This window comes from Castor canadensis, chromosome 5, assembly GCF_047511655.1.
Source record: "Castor canadensis chromosome 5, mCasCan1.hap1v2, whole genome shotgun sequence".
Taxonomy (NCBI): domain Eukaryota; kingdom Metazoa; phylum Chordata; class Mammalia; order Rodentia; family Castoridae; genus Castor; species Castor canadensis.
The window spans coordinates 160,672,721-160,695,351 of record NC_133390.1 but is presented as its reverse complement, the minus strand read 5'-3'; the positions used below and the strand labels follow the sequence as shown (position 1 = coordinate 160,695,351).

The 22,631-nt window shown below is 43.2% G+C and overlaps 1 protein-coding gene across 1 annotated transcript in view; it reads right to left on the bottom strand.

Moving 5' to 3' along the window:
* Window positions 1-569: 569 nt before the first annotated feature.
* Window positions 570-22,631, bottom strand: part of Rpn2 (ribophorin II) — a 57,092-nt gene continuing 35,030 nt past the window's right edge. The window contains exons 10-18 of the mRNA XM_074074724.1: window positions 16,789-16,880; window positions 14,237-14,351; window positions 11,235-11,429; window positions 9,947-10,033; window positions 7,975-8,070; window positions 6,913-6,988; window positions 5,124-5,253; window positions 3,608-3,655; window positions 570-910 (exon numbers count right to left, since the gene is read on the bottom strand). Coding sequence (XP_073930825.1) covers window positions 898-910; window positions 3,608-3,655; window positions 5,124-5,253; window positions 6,913-6,988; window positions 7,975-8,070; window positions 9,947-10,033; window positions 11,235-11,429; window positions 14,237-14,351; window positions 16,789-16,880 — 852 coding nt within the window. The 3' untranslated portion in view covers window positions 570-897. The remainder of the gene's footprint in view (window positions 911-3,607; window positions 3,656-5,123; window positions 5,254-6,912; window positions 6,989-7,974; window positions 8,071-9,946; window positions 10,034-11,234; window positions 11,430-14,236; window positions 14,352-16,788; window positions 16,881-22,631) is intronic.

The window sequence follows — 22,631 nt, the reverse complement described above, 5'->3', positions numbered from 1 at the left end:
CCTCAGTGGTTACAGGGCCTGAGGGAATTAGCTAGCCAATTTTTTTTTGCCTTTCTGTCCCTTCTGTCATGTGAGAATACTACAGCAGCACCACATGTGAAGACAGGCCCTCTCCAGACCCCAAATCTGCCAGTGCCTTCAACTTCGACTTTTCAGGCCAGACTATTAGAATTTCTACTATTTAAAATTGTCCAGTTTATGGTATTTTGTCATAGCAACAGAAATGGATGAGACAGTCAGTTTTAAAAACAGTCCCAATCCTTCCCTAATGCATGCTGAGCCCAAACTTGAGGCAAGAACACTGAGCAGGTCCAAGCTGCTGGACCAAGAGGGGTCCGCAGATATCATCAGGGCTCCTGTGTGGTACTCATGGCTGTGGAAGCAGAAAGGAGCCAGTTTTTCTAGCACTTCTCAGTCCTGTTAAGAGAGGGATAAGGACCAATGCAAAAAGGCCTGGAGAAACAATACCCTGTTCATCTGGGCCAATAACCAAGTCCCAGTAAGTACTCGCATTTTGCACCCAGTGATCCCACCACCCCAAAGATACCAGAGTAAGTCACAGTCGGGCCTTTATTCCTATCATCACTCTTTTATTCCAAAACCGAGGATTACAGACCGCAACATTTCCAATGTAACACCTGTAATTCAGGATATCCCCAGCAGGGTTAAGGAGCCTGCCAAAGAAGCAGACCATCTGAGGGTACAAGCACTGCTCTGTGTAGCAGAAACTGAAAAACAAGCAAAAGTATAATCACATCTCAACGTATTTCTTTTTAAATAAAATGTTTGTTTTTGTTTTCTTTTTTTTTTCCATTCCACTTCTCACACTGTGAATTGTTCTTGACTCCCTTTTCCAATATTCACTTCAGTTTTCAGGTTTTCATTAATTTCCTGGAACTAATGTGCTGTTCTGAAAGAAAAGAGAAACAAACCCAAAATCACTGAAGATTTCAATTCACCGTCACACTGCCTAACTGGTGACAACAGAGAACCCAGTCCTCTCCCACTGCTTGGTCCTTTACCTGCTGGTTCTACTTATTTATGCCCCATCTCAGTCCACAACAGAATGTGAGATGGCTAGTTCATAACTGAGGCTGATGATGACTTAAAAACAACAAAACAAACTTGGTAACTAAGAAAGGGATGCATGAAAATATAAGGAGATGAGGTAATCCAGGCACACCTCTCACAGCAAAGGCCAAAACGTCAGGACAAACTTCAGCTAGAAGAAGCAGAAAGGAGTTTTAAAGAAGGTTCATCTTCAGTCTCCCAGATTCCATGTCTACCAACCAACAAATGGCCTGATAGGACTTGGAAGATGACAGCCTACATCCCATTCCTGTCAATAACAAGACTGTATATCTAACCCTAACATAAAATGATTCTTGAAAATGGAACCAGCCCACAGAGTTTTTCTTTTTTTTTGGTGGTACTGGGGTTTGAACTCAAAGCCACCACTTGAGCCATACCCCCAGTCCTTTTTGCTTCAGTTTATTTTTCAGGTAGGGTCTCACTTTTGCCTGGAGCCAGCCTTGAACCCTGATTCTTATAATCTCAGCCTTTCACATAGCTGAGATGACAAGACCATACCACCATGCCCAGCTTGTTTGTTGAGATGGGCTTCACTAACTTTTTGCCCAGACTGGCCTCAAACTGATCTCAGCCTCCTGAGATTATAAGAGTGAGCTACCATGCCTGGTCAAAAAAAAATTTTTTTTTTTGAGACAGTCTTCCAGGGTGACCTTGAGCTTGTTGATCCTCCTGCCTCAGCCTCCTGACTGTACCACCAATGTTGGCCCTCACATAACTGTAAGAGGAGATAAGAACCTCTCTATCACTTTATTCTGTTTTCTCTGAGCTACCTCTCCCTAGACTTTAAGAAGTGATGAAAATGATCACCTACACAGACTCTACCACCAGGGAGGTGAAAGCAGCAACTAGCTCTAGCAAGCAGGGCAGGAAGCCAGACCTACCACCCTTGGTGGGCAGCTGACCCCATCGTGAAGACTAGGGTGATAAGGCCAGTCTTGCAAAATGGCAGGCTCCAAACCAACTACATTATGTTTGCTCAAACTAATGTCTGCCTTCAGGTCACAAGCACTCCACCAGGGGTAAGCCTGACTAAGCACTGGTCCCAACCTCAGGAAGCCCCAAATGTGCAAATGAGCAATATATGACCAAGCGGACAAACCAACCCAGAGTAAAGAATGAAAGAACTCGACACATAGCAGAGAGGACTACTTCTGAAAGCAAATTTCACACAGAGCAACTGTAACTTGGGATGAAACCAAATGGGTAAGGGCCAGGGCATGGCAGGAGGGAGGAGATGCCTGTAAAAGGCAGCACAGGGGACTTTATGGAGTGTGGAAATAGCCTATCTTAACCGAGGTGGCAATTTTTTTCAAGACTTACAGAATTATATGCTAAACATGAAAAAACAAAAACCAAAACAAATGCAGCCTCTTTCTGTGGCGAGGGCTACTAGGTGACCCAGCTTATGCTCACGCATCAGTGAAAAGGCTCTAAATCCTATGCTTTTTGTTATTTCTCCTATTTTCAGAGGATTAAAAGTTAGATGGCTTTGTGACTTTGGCAGGACAAGCCATTTCCAAAGTAAGGGTTAAGAAGGGACATGACTGGGAAATTCAGATACCTTCCTCTCTTTTGTTGGTCTAGGGCAGAGGTCAGCCAACTATGCCACAGGCCAAAGCCAGTCCACCACTAATTTTGGTAAATAGTGTTAGTGGAATGCAGCCACACCAGCCACACTCACTCATTTACAGGCAGGGTCTGCAGCTGATCACATGACGGTGCTGGAGCTGAGTAGTGTAACAAGAGACCACTGAGTTTGCAAAGCCTAGAATCACTTGGCTCTTTACAGCAACTTCTTGTCACCCCTACCTCAGAGGAGCAGGTCCATGAAGCAACAGATAGGCTCCGTCCTCCCCCCACCCTGCCTCCACTCCATCCCTGGCCTGAGACTAGCATCTGGAAGGAGGACGAGCACTATTTCTGACACAAAGGGACAGCTCTGTATTACATCCTGAGCTCTAGGGACCTGGATTCTCCCACTGGCTTTCATCTGTGGCCATCAATCCTTCATAATTAAGTCTTACCAAACCACACTGTTTGGCCCAAGTAGAGTAGTATTATGGAAAGGCCTGGAAACAGTGACAAGGTGTGCCAGGATTTGCCAAGGGACCATAATTTTAAAAATTCAAGTGGTTTGGATGTGGTCTCTTTTAAGAAGACCAAGGTTAGACTTGTTTTAGCCTCAACTCTGCTCTCCTACAAAAGGAGAGGGGCTGCTGTGTAGAGATTGATCCCCCATGGAATATAAGGAAGAATGAAGTCTTATACTGCCAAAGCCAGGCCAGAGTTGCTCAGCTGCAAAGTTACCCAGCAGCTGGGTTCACTCAAGAAGTTTTTGTCCTGGTCTAGTCACAACATCATCCAGAAGGCTGGAAAATGACCTCACAATTGGGCTTTGGCATAGGAAGGGTGGGAGGAATGAGTGGGCTGACTCCACAGCATCACTGGCATGCATGAGGTGGACAGGATGGGAAAGGGAGCCTGCTCCTGGGAGGAGTCCACCCTTCATCTTTACCGTAGTGTCCTATATTTTGCCAATCTACTGCTCTGCTCTGCAGCGATCCTGCCAAAGGAAAGAGGGTTTGAGAATCAAGAAAGGACAGTAAGAAGAGAAATAAACTGAGGAAAGAAATGGCAAAACCCGACCAGAGCTGCCATTAGGGGCCAGTTTTTCCCAGGTAGCACCGGCTCCAGGACTTTTTATACAGAGTAGGTTTTATTCTTCTGATATGTGTGTGTATGTGCGTGTGGGTGTGTGTGTGTGATCGATCCTTTTGGGATTCTGATGAAAAGCATGGTCTTTCTCCCCAGAGGAACTTCTGCTAAGTAGGACCTAAAACAAATGGTTTCTATTTCACTCTCAGCTTGATTTTGTTTGTCTTGTAGGCAACATCCAGAAGAGAGAAGTTACCAGAGCAGTCTTCGGCTCCCTAGTACTGAGACTGATTGCTTCAAAGGAGCAGAGTTCTCTTTTGGAGAAACACAGTCCCCTGCTCTTTCCCAGATGCAACGTGCAGTGGCCAGGTAAAGACCGCTCAGGTGCAGAAGAAGGGACCAGCACCACTGCTGGTGCTAAAGGCAGCACCAATGGGACCCAGATTATTGTAGGGAAGCCAAGGAACATGTCTGTGCTGATCCCCATGGTGAGGCACCCCAAAAGCTCATTATGGAGACTGGTAGAGACAAGATCTTTGCCTCTTCCACTCATTAATGGCCTCCTGTAAAAGTTTCTCAGATCTGACTGACCTAATTTGTAGCCATGTTGGAAGGCAGCTATCAAGTTACATTCTGCCAGCACAAGTCCTGAAGGAGAGAAAGCGGGGCACATCTGCAAATGATTTCTTCCAAAGGTAAAAGCAATTCTGACCTTTTCTTATTGATCTTTGTGTGGCTGAAATCACCCAGGTCCTGATAAAGCCAAATCAATGAGAAACACCTATGTGACATTTAAATTTGCCTCCAATTTTGTTTTGAAAGTCAAGCTGCCATCATGTCAAAGTCTGACCATTTGTCTGATTCTCAGGCTGTCTGCTTCTTAGGGTGGTGATGTGGGCTCCTGAGCGATGCTCCTTGCTGGGGGGGGTCTCTGCAAAACCCACACAGCTTCTTCTGGAAAGCACACATGGAAAAGCTCCAGGCACTTTCAGGAGTTACATAGGCATCACTCTTAGGGGCCTAGAAGAGCAGGGCAGTATCCTCTGTGGCAATAGGGAAGGGAATTTTTATACAGCCAGCAAGTTAACAATCTTCCACCACAGAGCCTAACTCATATGAACCTTCAAAAAGCAATTTTCCTCTCATCCTAACAGGTAGGGACCCAATTATTGTGGTTTTTCATACATCCACAGCTAATCAGTAAGGCCCTTTTCTGATTTAAAAGCTCTTATGGTTGAGCTGGATTAAGGTGTCAGACTAGTCCCTAAGGATATGAATCATGGTGCCACATACCCTTGGACTCAAAAGCAGGGTTGCACTGTTGACACAATCATTCCTAGTCCCACCTTGGAGCCTCAGCCTATCCCCTGCCTTACCTCTTGACTGCCTGTTGGGCCAGCATCCGATTGCCAGCCAGAAACGTCACACTGCCCAGGATGGCCAGGTACTTCAGGGTCTGAAACATGTTGAGCTGAGTCCAGTAGACATACATGAGCCCCAGCATAGCTACAAGAGGAGGTGTCATAACATCCAATTAAACGATGACAATGCCTAAGGAGCAGGAGCAGGGGGGAGTTAGGAGCAGGCCTGCTGGGTCATGAAGGTCTGTATTTTTGACCAGCTCGTTTCATGCCTTTTTCCTCACACAGAAAGCAAATGACTCAATCTATTTGCCTCTCAGCATGTCCAACAGGAAATCCACAGGCAAAAGCAGAATTTAGCAGCTTTCTTTCGATCCATACTTCTGTGCATGTCTACTTTTAAATGTAGAGATGTGGGGTTGTTTTCATTATGTTTTGTCTAAAACTTTATTCTATTTGAGATTCATTTTATTTTTCACACTCTTCTTGTTCTTCTCTTTCTCTCTTTAAAACTCAGGGCTTTATACATGCTAGGCAAGTGCTCTACTGCTGAGCTACAGCCCCGACCCCTTATTGTTCAAATTCTTAATGAAAGCATGTAGGATACTAATAGATGAGTACTTTGTTTTTCATTAAAACCATGTTTTGGATGATTTGTCACTGTGACTAGAAAGGGGACAAAAAGGACTGAAGAGGAAGGTGTAGTGGAAAGGGCTCAGAGCTGGCGCTGAGAGCCAGGGATTCTGGCCCTGGCCCTGGCTCTGCCCTCACTGGCTATTTAATTTTTCTGAGCCCAAATTCTCTCACCTCTCAAACAAGATCATAATTTCTGCCCCAGGGACCCCATCACAGTTGTGATGAGACTCAAACGAGGAAACACATACAATAAACACATCGGCAAGAAAAGTCATGACTCTAAACATATTTATAGTCAGGTCTTGTGCTCAGTTTAACCCAAGAGAGCTATCACTCAAGTTCAGTAACTGATCTGGAGAGAAAGGTCATCCTGTCAGTTTTTACCAGAAGGATGATGGATGAACTATAGCAGGGTGCTTAACCATTTTTGACGTCATGGACTAGTGTGAAAATCTGATCAAAGTTATGGACTCTCTTTGCCCAGAAAAATAGACTCACATTTGCCTGGAATGTCAAGGGCTTCATCTATGAACCCCTTCAGAGCTCTGTACTATGAATACAGAGATGATGGCTCCCAAAAGAGGCAAAGGATTTAAAAAACACTGATGTCTCAGTTAGAGGCAAGGCAACACTGATTCAATAGAGTCAAAGTGTCAGAAATGCTTAAGTAATTTGTGAATTTACTGTCTTGTTATGTTTAGGCTGTTTACATCCTAAGTTCTCAAGAGAACAACATGTCTGCCTGTGGAAGGGGCTGTTTTCTATTACTGTCCAGACAGAGCCGCCAGCAAACATGAAGATCAATGCAGTGGGGGAAAGATAACCTTTGGAAACTGCATTAATGCTCTTCATTCAGGAAGACCACAAAGTGCAAAGATACAATAAGTGAGTAATCTCTGAAAACGAACAGGGCTATTAAATGAGGGTCAATGGCCTGCCAACAGTCTCCTAGTACAATGAGGCCCAATATAATGACAGCTGTTCTAAGCTGATGGGCCAAACAGGTTTATCATCATATTAACTGTCCTAAAGGCCTGGAGGAAACGGGAAATGTCATGCTATTAAGTCATTACGGTTAATAGGTTGTGGGTCTACTTAACAGGGCTTTTGGTGGGCAGACAAAATGTCAGAGGAGGTTAAATACAATTAGCAAGCCTGGAGCACTTACCAGCATGTCCCAGGTGAAAGATAATTGTGCTAGGAGCAAAAGTGAAGTTGGAGACATTGGCACCAATCCGGATCCACTGAACAATGTGGAGAAATAAATTAAGAAGACATTAGAACTTGAAAGAGAGACAACACATATCATGCCAATGCTGACCCAATGAACAGCCCAGGGCTTAAAAGTTCATGCATACTGAAAAGACAGGGAATTTTTCCAAGTGACAACCACCCTATCATAAGCACTCAGGAAAAATTCTCCCCTTTTTTCTTTGGAAAAAAGCACCTGCTCTCAAGTGTCCTTGGGTTCTCAGAGCTGAATATCATTTAGTTTTCTCAAAATTCCCTGAACTTTGAGGATATATGCCTATGTTTATAATATTAAAAGAGAAATAAGGAAAAAAAGCAAGTCATCAGTTAAAAAGCGTTACAAACTGTTAATGAAGTATAAAAGGTAAAACTTTTTTTCCTCTATACTCTCTAAAATGTCTTCTCCTCAGAAGTGACCAACACTAATATAACTAAAAAATGTTTTTTTCCACAAAGAATATCACACTTAACATGCTCTCCTACTCCTTGCCTTCCTCCCTTAGCATGCTGGCATATCAGCGCATAGGGCCTACCTGTTTTGTTAACAAGCTGCATATTACTCCATGGCAGGGTGAACTGATTAACACTTGCTGCTAGGAGGACTTTAGGTTGTTTTCTTTCAGGCTTCAGAGCTGGCATGCACATCCTCTGATTCTATTCTTACAGCTATTGCACTGGGCCTTGCTTTGTTTGTGCTCGATCTCATCTGAACACTCCTGTGGAGCAGCACCACAGTCCACACACTTTTGGTGACTAGCAGGAACTTTCTCATACCCCTTGTTATGAGTCAGTTTATTTGGTCGCTCCCCTATAGTGAGGAATTTTGGTTATTCTACAATTTTTTGACCATCAGTTCAGGTCACAGCTGCTGAACCCCACTGGAGCTATGAGGCCACAGCACAAAGCCTCCTTTGGAATGACTACATCTGCCAAGTCTGGTGCCAGACACACGCTGTCCATACTAATTACAGCAACTCACCAGAGCAAAGAGCAGGAGCAAGGGCGAGAGGATCAGGGCCGTGAATGTATTAGACACCACTGTGGGGGGCCTCTTTTCAGGCTCGCGGAACAGGTGCTACAAAGAGAACACACACCAGGAAGACTTTAAAACGTGCCCTTCCCAGCAGAGGCTGCCATGGATACTAGGGGCCATAATGCCAACAATAATCTTGAAGATGAAATGCCTCCCAGAGGCTAATGACTCCTGGCAACCAGTGACTGCTTGGCTGATGTCTCTTCCCTACACTGGTTTCTGACCCAGAAGTCTCCCTTCCTGGGATGCCGCATCAGTCCCAGCCACGCTCGGCCAGGTTTTCCACTTCAAAGACTCACTGTCATTTGGAGGCAAGTGGCATGTAGCTTGTGTCAGAGAGGTGGGACTCTGGGCTTCACAATGCTCAGGCCCTGTGCTGCGGCTGTGCTTCTGTCAGTTGACTGGCAGTGACTACACACCCTTTTAAACTTAATAGAACCTTGCTGCAGATGACTCTAGCCCTAACTCAGGCCACTCTCTCAGCCACAGCTCTGAGGATGCCATGGACACCCTTTCTCCCTCACTCACTGCTTAATCTCCAGAGCTAAAGCAGAAGGTTGGGCAAGTGTTCCTCTTCTGACACGAAGTCTTTGAGAAGCTCACCTACACAGCATGACCAAGCAGCAGCAGTGATGAACTAGGAGTCCAAAGACTATTTAGGCCCAAATTGATGAAATAGCTCTGCCAGGCAAGATACTTACCACCCTTTGCCTCAGTTTCCAGCTGGAAAGTAGGCTTGGAGAAAGCAATGACTTCTTTATTAGATTTGTAAGGGTACCATGAGGACCAAATGAAGTAGGGCTTTATTTGACTCTGCTGTATTAACTGCAACACACTTGTGCAAACCGAACTTTTTTATTTTAAAAAGATTTGTCCTCCAGTGTATAAACCATGTCTCTTTTCTTCTTGCTGATGCCTAGCCAACCCAGCTCCATGATGAGGCAGCCCTCACTGAAGGCTCCTGCTCCTCATTTTTCACCTCAGCTCCTCATTGCTGCCACTGCCATAAAGGCATTTCTAATACTTTCTGTAGTGGTCACTGCTACCTACTCCACCCTGCCTATCAGTCAACAGCCTTCACTGTCACCACAGAATGTTCTGCTAAGAGTTTGACAGCAACATGAAGAGGAGTTTCCAAAAGAATCCTACTTACCTGTTGAGCCCTTGCCCTTATTTCAATAGTGAGGTAAGAGCAAGCAGTCTCACATGGATGTCCCTATGTTACTACACATGACCATTTCTCACAGCTATGGAACGATCTGCCAAGCAGATCCACCTGTTTCCTTAACCAGTACCCAAACTGTTTTGCAACCATTGGGTTGATTTTGTGAAGGGTTTCAGAGACATTTTAATTCCTTTCTTTCCTTACCCCATTATTGATTTTGACCCTCACAATAGTCCTATAAGCTGGGCAGAGTTGGCTCATCTGTTGTTGTTTTTACAGTGTTGGGATGAACCCAGGGCCTGTGCATGCCAGGCAAGTGCTCTAACACTGAGCCACATTCCCAGCCCAGGGCTTGCTCTTTCTGTTTGAAAGGAAGGGAAGCCCTAGGAAAGACAAGGACTTGCCCAGGAACCAGGTCTGTTCCGCCAGATGAGTTTGCCCAATCAACCCTGAGTTATGCAGCAGCAGAGGGGATAAAGGCTAAACCCATCCGTGCCTGCGGCAGCCCAGCACTAATCTGCAACCAAGCACCTTGCGTGTCAGGAAAAATGTACTTATATTTGATTTCATCTCCAGCTGTGCTCTCTGGGAGCTCCTCACTGGGCTCTCTGAACCTGCTCATTCAGCTTAGGATGGGATTGCTGTTTTCCCTTCTAATTCACAGGGTGGTGAGGCTCAAACTCTGAAACACCATGTAAATAGGTTAAGGAGGCACTTCTCTCCATGTTAGTGGATTAGGCCTTTGGGATCTACCTGGATTTCCTGTTTTGGGGTGAAAAGGTTCTGAGACAGGACAGTGGAGGGAGCTTCTTCTTCAGGGAACTTGATGATGACATCAGCCTAGAAAACAAGGACAGTCTTTAGAGACACAGTGGAGAAACGCCTTGGCATGACGATAGTCCCTGATTCATATCAAAAGCTCCAAGCAGTCCAATCACTTTGGATCCATTAACTGACAAATTAAGGCAATAAAAATTTTAAGATCGAAACAAGTATTTGTTGAAAATGCTTTTTAGAGCAAAAGTTCCAATTTTCTACCAGTATGGTAGAAAAAGCCTCATAGAGTTACTTAATACAAAAATCCCAGCTAGCACACTGGCTGTTTCAGTTGTAATGAGAAACTGCATGGTGTCCCTGGGAAGTATGATTTAGTCACATTAACAACAACAACAACAACCACACAAAAAAAGAACTGAAAATTCACTCTCATGCAAAAGTAGATCGAAGTCCAAGAAAAGGAGCCTTGAACACACCAGGAGAAAAGGCAGCTAGCTGCTCCTGTGTCCTGCACAAGAAGCAGCCCCGTTAGAGGCTGCAGCTGAGCCTCTGCTACCTCTCCACCTCTTCACCTACTGCTGTCCACCCAGCTCAGGGCTCTGAAAACTACTCGCATCTCACCAAGAGCACCATGAGCTTCTCTGCAGGCCATTCCACGCCATCCCACAGCCCCCAGATACCATTACAAGACACTCAGGCCTTTCCTTAGCTACTTGCTCAAAAGCCATGTCCTTCAAGAAGTTTCTATCATCATATCAATCAAACGTGAGGCATGCAGGGGGAGAGCACTATGTAAATTGTAACTTGCTACACAAAACGGTGGTTGTCGTTAGTTTATTAGCATTTTGCACATCTTACAATGTACTATCCTACAAAATCCTCAATTGTACCAGATCTCAAAGGCCAGAGCCTTACCTCTTCTATGTGTCCTCCATAATGCTTTGCTGTATGTAACATGAGAACATCCTCCCAGTGTAACATTTATCGAAATTCACAGATCACTAAACTCACAAGAGCAAATCTACATTCCATTCCTTCACTCAATCAATATTTATTAAGCACCAACCATGTGCCAAACCATGTATGTGACCACAGAACTACTTATAGAGACAGGATATGATGCCTTGCCTTGTAATGCCTGTGAATGCTTGTGGGCAGGATGGGCAAGGCTTGGGTGAAGAGCCCTGTGGCCCTGAAAGGAGCCATTTGTGTCTGACCACAGCCCAGCCATCCTCTTTTAGTCAGGGTGCATTCAGACACATACCACATTCCATAGAATTGGGTTCTTCAAAGTGGCATCTCCAATGATTAAGTAGAGAGTGTAGGTGCCTGAGGCAGAGTCAAACTCGATCTTTCTTTCAGAGGTGTCCAGTTCAAACTTATACACATTCTTGTTGTCTGGCTCAGCAACAAACACCACTTCTTGGCCGGTCTTCTGGTTATGGAGTCGGACAAATGTCTAGATGGAACAATAATACAACCTTTCATCTGATCATTTCAAAACTCTTTGTGGATCCAACATAGAATCAGCCAGGCACAGACTGCCAGCTCTTTTGTCACCATGAGACCGGCCTTGGAAAGTGCAAGGAGTGGCCATCCCACACTAGTTTCAAGCTAAGAGACAACTTTTTGCTGGTAGAGGGAAAAAAAGTTGACTTAGGGCCCAGCCAACTCTTGATAACTTGGAAGCTGAATGGCCAGTTCATGCATGATTTAAGCCCTATGCTACTGCTGCAATTTCTTCTTTCTGCCAGCCTTTTAACTGGGCCACTTTGCTGCCCAGTTAACTTCTTCACCAAAGGGTGAAAAGGGAAATGAGGTGGAACTGGACCAGGTCCACTTTCAATTTTCTAGTGCCTCCAGCTAAGGATTTAGTAGAGGACGCTTGGGTGTCCGACAGCAAGGCAGTGTTCAATTGAGCACAGCAGTTCAGTGTCATGGAGAGAGCCTCAGCTCTGAAGACAGACAGGGCTAGCTCCACTACTTATTAGCTGAGCAGGTTACTTAACCTCCTTGAACTGTGACTTCTTCATCTTTAAGGAAAAAAGATTACTTTCTATGTATGGTACAACTGCATGCCATGATAAAAGATCTGCAATGACGTATGCAAAGCATGCAGTGCACGGCCAGGTACATACTAGTGAGTTAACAAACAGTAGCTAATTGTATTCACTGTGCAGTGGGACTGGGCTCAATGACTATCTCCCAGTGGCACAAGAAACTAAAGTTTCCACATAGCACATATACAGATCAGAGCTTTTTTTTTCCATGGCTATTTATTTTTGCACTACTGGGGTTTGAACTCATGGCCTACACCTTGAGCCACTCCACCAGTCCTTTTCTTGTGATAGTTTTTTTGAGATAGGGTCCCATGAACTATTTGCCAGGGTTGGCTTCAAAAGTTGATCCTCCTTACCTCTGCCTCCTGAGTAGCTAGAATTATAGGTGTGAGTCACAGACACCCAGCTAAATTTTATACACATACACACACACACACACACACACACACACGTGTATATATAATATATATATATTGGCAGCACTGTATTTTGAACTCAGGGCCTCACACTTGCCAGGCAGGTGTTCTTATTGCTTGAGCCACTCTGCCAGTCCTTTTCCATAACTTTAAAATAAAAAATTCTACAAGGCAGGGAGGCTGGTTCCAATTCATAGATCATAAGGCACAAGCATTAAATAAGTTGCCATGGCCACACAACTAGTGCTAGATCTACAGAAAAAATGTAAACCTCGTTTGTGACTCTACACCTGGGCAACAGAACATATCCATCAAATTATTTAGGGAAAGGAGCCAGAGATGTGCAGCATCCCAGCCACAGTGATTGGTCCTGCTAGGAATGGGATTTAGGAACTCAGATGCCTGATCTTCCTCCTATCACAGTTAAGTGCAAGTGGCTGCCAAGCTCATTGGCAAAATGCCATCGCTACCTGGGAGGCCTCCAAGCCATGGTTTCAAAAAAGAATCTGGGAAGAGAGAAGTAGTTGTAGTTCCTCACCATCTCTTCCAGCCCTAACACTACCCCTCCCAATACAGTCTTATTTCTCTTTGTTTTTGTTTGGCTTTTTGAGACAGTTTCACCCAAGGTCTCAATTCTCCTGCCTCAATCTCCAGAGTGCTGGGATTATGGGTATGCACCACCACACCCAACTCCCAAATTAGTTTTATAATTTCTTTTCTTCACATTTTCCCTCTGGTGCCATATGGTTGGCAAATGTCTTTCTGGGACAGAATTAGGAAATGCTAAGAGGTTTTGAAGTGCTTAAAGGTCAGTTAGCCAGGGCTAAGTACCCTAGCCAAGGTGCCTGGAGGTTGGGGTTGGAGGGGATAGGAGCACAGAACTGCTGGACTATGGTCCCAGTGGCATGCTCGGGACACAGGTGCCACGGTATCCGTCACAAGAAACAAGCAAGAAGGCCTGCAAGCAAACCCACTCACCTCATGGTCTGCTCTGAAGCTGCCTCTGGTTCTCGCTAAAGCATCAACAGAAAACACCTACACCAACCCTGTTGATTTTACACTCTCTTTCGGCCCTCAAAACATCTATATGAATTTTCCTTTACACAGCACTCAACCAGTTATGTGGCAGGGCAGAGAGCCGCTATTTCAATTCAGGGTTATGACAGAGGAGGGAGGTAGGAAGAGGTGGGAGGTAGGAAGAGGTGTATGAGGACCATATTAGGTTCCTGAGGAAATAGTAGGAAAATCTTTTAATTAACTTTCTTTTTATGATAGAGTATTTGGCTAGCACGCACAAGGCCCTGGGTTCAATTCCCAGTACAAAAAAACTCATATTTTTTTCTATTTTACACATAAAAAATTAAAGCCTACTGCTTTTATAAGATGAAGCAGGTACAAGTTTAAAAGAGCTTTTCTTCAGAGTCCCACAAGAGAAAATCTGCTTTGGCCAGAACAACAAAATACTTTGGATTCTCTGCATAGTTTTCCTTTTTTCAAAATTATTTTAATATACTCCTCTTCTTTTAAATCAAAAACTTAAAAAGGCTCACTTTAGTGCTAATTTGCCTTAAATACATCTTTGTAATACCAGCTAATCTTTTAAAGAGAGATATAAAATTCAGGTGTAGGTTCTAACCAGTATGAGAGAGGTAGAGCATCCTGCAGGAAAAGCCCATGGTCAGGGTCAAGGAGCAGGAATGGCATTTTCTCCCATAGGGGCTACACCATCCCACTGCTCCAGTATGCATTTGAGCTTCAGGTCAAGAGAGCTGTGGGGGCTTCTTCCTGACCTGGTGAGGGGTGAGCTCAGCACCAGTGTTCACATCCACCAGCTGGAAGAACAAGGCGAAGTTCTGGTGGCTGTCTGCGACGAATGTGCCCTTTGCTTTGGCTGGATAGGTCACTCTGAAAGAGACATTGTGCAGTCAGTCTTCAGACGGTATCTGCATATCTCTGACAATATGCAAGAAATACACCCTTCCTGTTACCCTCTAATCCTCCCTCTTCCATCACACCACTCCTGTCGTGGAGACTGGTGCAGAGAAATGCCTGTGGCCCGGGGGCAAAGTGAATCCATAAACCAGGACTGAGAAAAGGTTTTTTCCTTTTTTTTTGGTGGTATTAGGGATTGAATTCAGCACTTGCCCCTGCTATACATGTGCTCTACCACTTGAGCCATGCCCCCAGCCATTTTTGCTTTAGTCTTTTAAATTAATTAATTAATTTTATTTCCTCTACTGGACTACCCTTTCTTCCTTAAACGAGTTGTATTTCCTATTTTTTCATCTTTTGGTGGTACTGGGATTTGTACTCAGAACTCTGCATTTGCTAGGTGGGCACACTATCACTTAAGTCACATCTCCAACCCATGCTTTAGTTATTTTTCAAATAGTTTTGTGTTTTTTGCCTGGGGTGGGCCTTAGACCAATCCTGTTACCTGTGCCTTCCCCCAGATTACAGTTGTGTGTCACCATGTCCAGCTTGTTTGTTGAGATGAGGGCTTTGCTAGCTAAGTTTTTGTCCTGGCTGACCTTGAAGCTTGATCTTTCCAATCTCCACCTTCCAAGTAGCTGGAATAACAGATTTAAACCACTGTGCCCTGCATAGTTTTTTCTTTTTTTGCTTTTCCATGCTGGGGACGGAACCCAGGGCCATGTGCATGCTAGGCAAGTGCTCTACACTAAGCTACACCCTTAGCCCCAGGCCAGGGCTGAAAAAGCACAGGGTGAACTTTCATCAGGATCTGGGGAAGATGCTTTGTATAGATGTTTATACTTCTAGGCTTTATTTCAAGGACCTAAACTCTTGACCACGTCAGGAGCTATGGCCCCCAAGTACTTGTGTATAGGCACATAGACTGAGAGCCAGGCTGACAGAGTGGCAGACAAATAATATGTGAAGCAGGCCAGCAGGTGAGCCAGAAGTGAATACAAAGGAAAGAAGGGGATTTGACCTTTTTCTTTTTTATGATAAGGGAAACTTAACACTGTTTCAATTTATTTTTCTGCCTTGAAACTGTCTTTTATAAAGTCATTTTCTCAAAAAGATAGACTTGATGAGAAAAACTGTTCTTTCCACAGCTATCTCCGGGGTAAGATGGCCAGGAGATACACAGGCCAAATGAGGACAGAGCTCACACCTGGCTTTGTATTTACTCACAAATAAGGCCAACCCTTAACTTCTACAAAGAATTAAAGTTTGCAAAGCACTCTGATGGACTACTTCAGTGGGTGCTATTTCAGAGATAGTGCTTTCATCCCAATATCACTATGATGGTAAGTCAGAGACAGAAAGGAGTGACAATGACCTTCAGGCTCTGTCTAACATCCCATCCTCAGGGTTCATCTGCTATCTTCTGGCCTCTACAGCCACCCAGCTGAGTAGACCTGGGATCTGAACTAAACTCAGAGATCTAGATGAGCCTGCCTACTCCGCAAAAAAATAAATAAATAAAGATCTAAGGAGGGTTGATATAAATGGGCTTCATACAGCATTTTGGTCACCTGGAAGTTTGTGCTGAAGAAAGTACTGGGAAGGGGAGTGGCAACCTTAGTGCTAGGTATTTGCCATTCCAGTTGTAAGGACCTGTGAAGCTACCAACTGATTTCAGACCCACCACAGGCCAGAGAGAATTGCTGTGAGACCACTAAAAGAAAATTCAGGACTGTGAAGATAAGAAGACTGCACCAGAATGTAAGTTAATATATTGTTTCTTTCATTGAGAAAGTTTCATTATTAAAGAAAATTGTCCAGCTTAGACAATTAGAATTAAGGTAGTTACTTGGAAAAATAAATTTAAATATTATGTTTTCTGTATTTTACTGAGTTTCTGCTGAGATGGATGTGTAAGAGTGATTCTGGGATACTGGAGTCTTTAGCCCAGAAGTTTTTTTTAAAGAAATGAGATCTCTGTTTATCCTATGGAAAGGTAGAAGAATGGATTAAATCACCTTGTGGAATTCCTGAAGTACTGTGATTCTAGAAATGTAGCCAACGGAATTTAATTTAAAAATGAATATTATAATATTCTTCATACACCAGCACTTCTTATAAAACTTGAAAAAAAAAAAGGAAATTGTCATCTGAACTAAATAATGTGCTTAGTGACACTGCTGGGTCAGAATTATATCCCTTATTGCATTGCAGATGGGAAATAAACAGGCAGCTCATGGACTAAACACCAGCACAAACAACCCCAAATCTGCTTAGTTGCCCAGGAGAATCCCTATAGCAGTACCAGTGGAATGGAGCCTGGCACAGAAATGCCATTTGGAAGTGCACAGTGCCTGGGCACTGTGCTTTGAGCCTGGGGTCCCCAGTACCTGTGTGGCAACCCACCTACCGAGTAGTTTTGGGTGCAATGCTCTGATCCTTATCCACAGTGGAAAGATCGACATTTGTGATGCCAACTTCAGTGGAGATCTTGACTCTGAGCTAGAGCAAAACACAGAATACAATTGCCAAGTCAACCAGTGCATATGCAAGGAACTAACATGGACAACCAGAGTTTTCTACGTGTGTGTGTGTGTGTGTGTGTGTGTGTGGTGCTGGGGATCAAACTCAGGGCCTCATGTGATGGTAGGCAAGCTGTCTACCACTGAGCTACATTCTCAGCCCAAAGTTTTCTACTCTTAAAGAAGAGCAAAGGCATGTAAAATATCCTAGGACAAAAGTCTGAGGATCACAATAAAACTGACCCAGCCAGGTAGTATTCCCTACCTCTTCCATCCTGAGGCTAAAAAGGTAATTCCTTGATTCTTATCTCTTGTTCCCTTCTCTGGCTTTGGATAGATGGTATACATTTAAAAAGGAAGAGAGCTGGGCGCCAGTGGTTCATGCCTGTAATACTAGCCACGCAGGAGACAGAGATCAGGAAGATGGACTTTTGAAGCCAACCCAGACAAACAGTTCGGGAGACCCTATCTCAAAAGGATTCAACACAAAACAAAACTGGTAGAGTGGCTCAAGTGGTACAGTACCTGCTTAGCAAGAGTAAGGCCAGTTCAAACACCAGTACTGCCCACCCCTCCAAAAAAAGGGGGTGAGGAGAAAAGAAAAAATAGTAGATATTTTTGTGTCCTTTAAAATAAATAAGGGGGAAATCCTTAAGCTGTAATGTTTAAATAATTCAAATCAATAAGTACTCAATTCTAATGACAGCAAAAAAAATGTAAGGCACTGGCTTTCTTGTAAAGACTCATTTAAATAATTCTGTAAGGTAGTGCTATTTTAGATGAGGAAATTAAAGATGAGAGAGATTAAGCTGCTTGCTCAAGATTAGATAGTAAGCATGGAGCCAGAATCAAAGTTCACTCACTTAAAATCCACCACAGGCTTACGTACCTTGTAAATAACTTCCTATCAAGAGTCTGCTCTAGAAAGTGCTTTAACTCTGCTCCTGAAGACCCAAGAAGTTGTGCTGGTTCTCACTATACAGTTCATCAAGTACTTTTTTTTTTTTTTAAAAGAGTGTTTCACTATGTAGCTCAGGCTGGCCTTGAACTCTCAATCCTCCATCTTTGGCCTCCCAAGTGCTGGATTACAGGTGTGTACCGTCATATCTGGTTAGCAAGTATTTCTCATTCTCTGTCTGCCCATGTGGTAGAATTCTACTCCCTCGCCCCCTTGGAGTCAGGTGTGGCCATGTGGCTTGCTTTGGCCAGTAGAATGTAAGCAGCAGTAAACTGTGTCATTTCTGGATGGAAACTGTAAGAGTTTCCTCAACATGGACATAGACAATGTGCAGAAGAGGCTTCCTCCTTTAGTCAACTGCTGGAGTAAGGATGACATGAAGCAGAGCCTTAGCTGACCCCCTAAAGGAACCCAGCAGGAGCAAAAAATAAACCATGGTTGAGATTTGGAGTTTGTTATACACACAACTCTGTCCATCTTGACTCTTCTCTTATAAACATTTCCACAAAAAGGAGTTAACTAATGCCAGTAAATAAGAAATTTAAAAATTGTGTTAAGATAAACGTAAATCCCCAAAAGAGAAAACTTAAGTCATGCATTGGAATTATTTGAGTTAAAATTTAAATTTTAATGTTCAAATTATGCAAACCCAAGGCATTTTTATGTGCAAACATATCTGTGAGTTTCACAAAAATTTGATAGGTTTGAGTGGAACAATTAAGGGAATCCTTGCCAAATTCCCTGGTTTATAATCTAAGTCAGGATGAAGGAACAGAGATCAAGGGCTGAGCAAATAATTGAAGGAGAACTTCAGCATTTTTCTACAATGCCTTATCAAGGTGTGGCAGCCTCAACTCAAGGGCAAAGAAGAAAAATTAAAAAGGGATAAAAGATATCCATCAAGTATTTCTTTTTAACAGCCTTCTCTCCTGCCTCCGTAATAACTGTTTAGTGACAACAGCCTCAATTACCAAGTTGAATGCAGTGCAATTTTGCTTAAAAGCTTTTTTTAATGTAAAAGATTTGTTAACAGAAGCTGTGAGGACATTATCATCTACTTTTGAATATGAGGCCACCTACTGACAGAATTATATACATCATTACCTACCAGTGGGTCTAGGCAACTGGGTGGTTATAGCAATGGAGGAGGTTAAGGATAGACATCAGGTGGAGAGCCAGGAGCCTCTACTTTGGCTCTCAGAGTTGTCCAAATAGTCTTATAACTCTCAGGATTCAGAAGCAGAGCAAGCTACAGCATTTCCATGTGAAGAAAAGCAAGAGGAAGGCTCAAGCAAAGTAATCTAAGAGTTCTGACTGGGCCGCTAGCTTTTACCAGTGTACCAGCTGAGACTGCTTTCTCTACCTCCTTCTATAGCACATGGACCACCTAGGTTCAGGGGACACCCAGAGATGGCGAGATGCACTTCCTATTATAACCAGTTTGCTGCTTACTGGAGAGATGCACAGAGCACTATGAGAGTGAAAATGCAGAAGGAGAGACAGGGAGGCCCCCTGACTGGGGAGTGGGGACAGGAAGGCTAAGGAGGAGGTTTGGGAGGACTTACGCAGTCTTCCAGTCTTGGGAGAGGTAGAATATTAACAATACTCCATGCTATAAAATTATCTGTCTTCAAGTTAACTATTCTGCAATCCTTATCAACATTAACCAGATAATTCCCTCTTCATTTCTGTGAATCCTTCTTAAGGACTCAGTTATTTAATTTGTAAATGTGATCTTGAAATCATCATCCCACCTAAATGTCCATAAACAGAACAAGTGGTGGTACAAGCACACTATGAAATACTATGGAGCAATTAAGAAGAACAGGTGGATGTATATGGACAGATAGGGAGCTATTTACTACCTCCTACTTTTGATTACAGTGCCAGTGGGGGTGCAGAATTATATTTTGTATCACTGCCCGTCAGTGAGTCTAGGCAGCACAATGAATTATGGTGGAATGTTGTGGGGTGGGGTAAGGTGCTGCCTTCAAGTTACTAAACCCCCAAGGGTAAAGCTGAGAACCTCTACTTTATATCAAAAGCAAAGAACACAACTCCTTTATCAAATGATCCCGTCCATATACAGGATATGGTCACACACAAACTTTCTCTCTTTCTTTTTTTTTTTGCAGTGCTAGGGCCTTGCACATGCTAGGCAAGTACTCTACTACCTGAGCTACGTCCTCAGGCATGCTTTTTTCTGAAAGCCTACAAAGGAAACTGTTAAGGATGGATTTCTCTAAGGAGAAGGACTAAACTGAGGGGATGGGAGCAGGTTCTTATATTTCATCAAATACCTTTCTGTACTTTGAAAAAATTTTAATCATGTGCATCTTTTCACGTCCACTTTTAAAATATAGGGATATCTGGGCAGTGAGGCTGTGGGTCACATACAGCCTTTTTAATAAACTTTTTTGTATTGAAAAAGTATCTCCTGGCTGGGTACAGTGGCTCAGGTCTATAATCCTAGCTACTCAGGAGGCTAAGATATTGACGATCACAGTTCAAAGCCAGCCCAGACAAAAAAAGGTTCATAAGAGCCCATTCCAATCAATTAAAAAAAAAAAAGCTGGATGTTGTGGCAGGCACCTGTTACCCCAGCTATACAGGGGTCATAATTAGGAGGATCATAGTCCAGGCTGGCCTGGACATAAACATGATAAATGCAAGACTCCATTTGGGGAACATAAAACCAAAACCAAACAAAACAACAACAACAAAACTTGCCATGCTGGGGGCATGGCAAGGCCCTGAATTCAAACCATAGTAACACACACACACACACACACACACACACACACACACACAAAGTTTTACCAATAGACATGATGTTAAAAAAATCATTCTTCCTTTCCGTAGATGGAGATCCATAAACAGATGTTTAAAGGGTTGTGTATGGCTCCTAGTACATCCTAATTCTAGTGATAGGATGCCATAGTGCTCTGGTTTTCTCACATTCCTGACTATCACCTTTCCTTGCATGGCCATGGAACTACTAATCAAGAGACCACTGTGTGTGTTCTGAAGATGGTGTGGCCTTCCTAGACTACAGGCATAGAGTGAGCACAATGGCACAATGCAGAGAACTGGAGTCATTTTTGGTTTGTCTTCACTCCTATTTTAAAAGTCCCCTAAGTAACACCCTTTTTTGCTGCACTGAAACACTGCAACACTACTCATGAATAGAGAACAGTTTAAAACAAATCCTTTTGCTGCTAAAATCTCACTGCAAATGAATCTCTGCAAACACTCAAAAGCATTTTTATGCCACTCTTTTAAAGCAAACTGAGCAATAAAAATCATCCTAACTTTTTACAAAGCCTTGTTTTTAAGCAGTTCAGTGTAGGATCCCTGTTGGTGAGCTGCTTCTTCCTTCAAATTAATACTGTAGGATTAGTTTTCATAACAGAAAAGGGACTTGTTTCTCTGCTTTAAATGCATTTAAACCTGCTTCATACAGGATCATGCCAGTTCTTTCTTTGCCTGCACTGCAGGCCACACACATCTCAAAAACTCCAGGAAATGCAGTTTTTCTGCTGGGAGAAATAACCCCTCTGTTTAGCTTATTACTGTCAAAAATGACAATGCATTAGGGGCAATTAATGCTAATGAAAGCTTCTAAAACCTGTTTCCCTGACAGCCAGCACAATGTCAATGAGTACTATTACACGCTTCCATTCCAAACTACTGTAATGCTCTTGGACCAATGATAGGTAACTTTAGGGAAGGTACATAGGACTTGGTGACCAGCTCTGAGGCCCTAAGTGTGAGTATTACTGACTTACGAAGTCAAGCTGTACATATGGCACAGACTGGAAAACACAAACACACACACACACACACACACACACACACACAGAATCTAATGTGAGTAAATGCTCATTCCTTCGCCAGGAAGGAAAAAGACAGAAAATGGCCTCAAGGTTGGCTTATTATGATTGTATAAAAAAGTTATTAGTCATCTATGCTATTTTTTACTTAGGTAACTTCCCCCAACAACCACAGAAACACTTGGACAAACACACTAGATTTGATGTTACAAAAAGCCACATTGTTACAGTAATCAAGACAGTGTGGGAAGCCAGGCACTGCTGGCTCACGCCTATAATCCTAGCTTTAATCGGGAAGCAGAGGCAGAGATCAAGAGGATTTTGGTTCATGGCCAGCCTGGAAAATAGTTCAAGAGACCCTATCTTGGAAACACACAACACAAAAAAAAGACTGGTAGAGTGGTAGAGCATCTGCTTAGCAAGTGTGAGGCCCTGAGTTCAAACCCTGGTACTACCGCCAAAAAAAAAAAAAAAAATGTGGTATTGGTATAAGAACAAAAATACAGATTATGAACAGGATTTTAAGACTAGCAATTAACTCTTACATATATGGTCAGTTGAGTTCTGACAGAATGCTAAGAAAATTCAATGGGCAATAAACAGACTTTTCAACAAATGGTGTCAGGACAACTGGATAGTCACATGAAAAAGAATGAGTTTGTATACTACCTCATGCCATACACAAAAATTAAGTCAAAATGGATTAGAAACCTAAGTGTAAGAGATAAAATTTTACAGTAATATCTTGTTGTAACTGTGGATTAGGTAATGATTTTTTAACTATAACATCTGAAGTACAAGAAACAAAAGAAAAACAATAATTTTTCTTCACCAAAATTAAAATCTTTTAGTTGGGTCTGATAGTGTACGCCTGTAATCCTAGCAACTTGGGAGGAGGAGATGGAAAGATCATAAGTTCAAGGCCAGCCCAGGCAAAGTT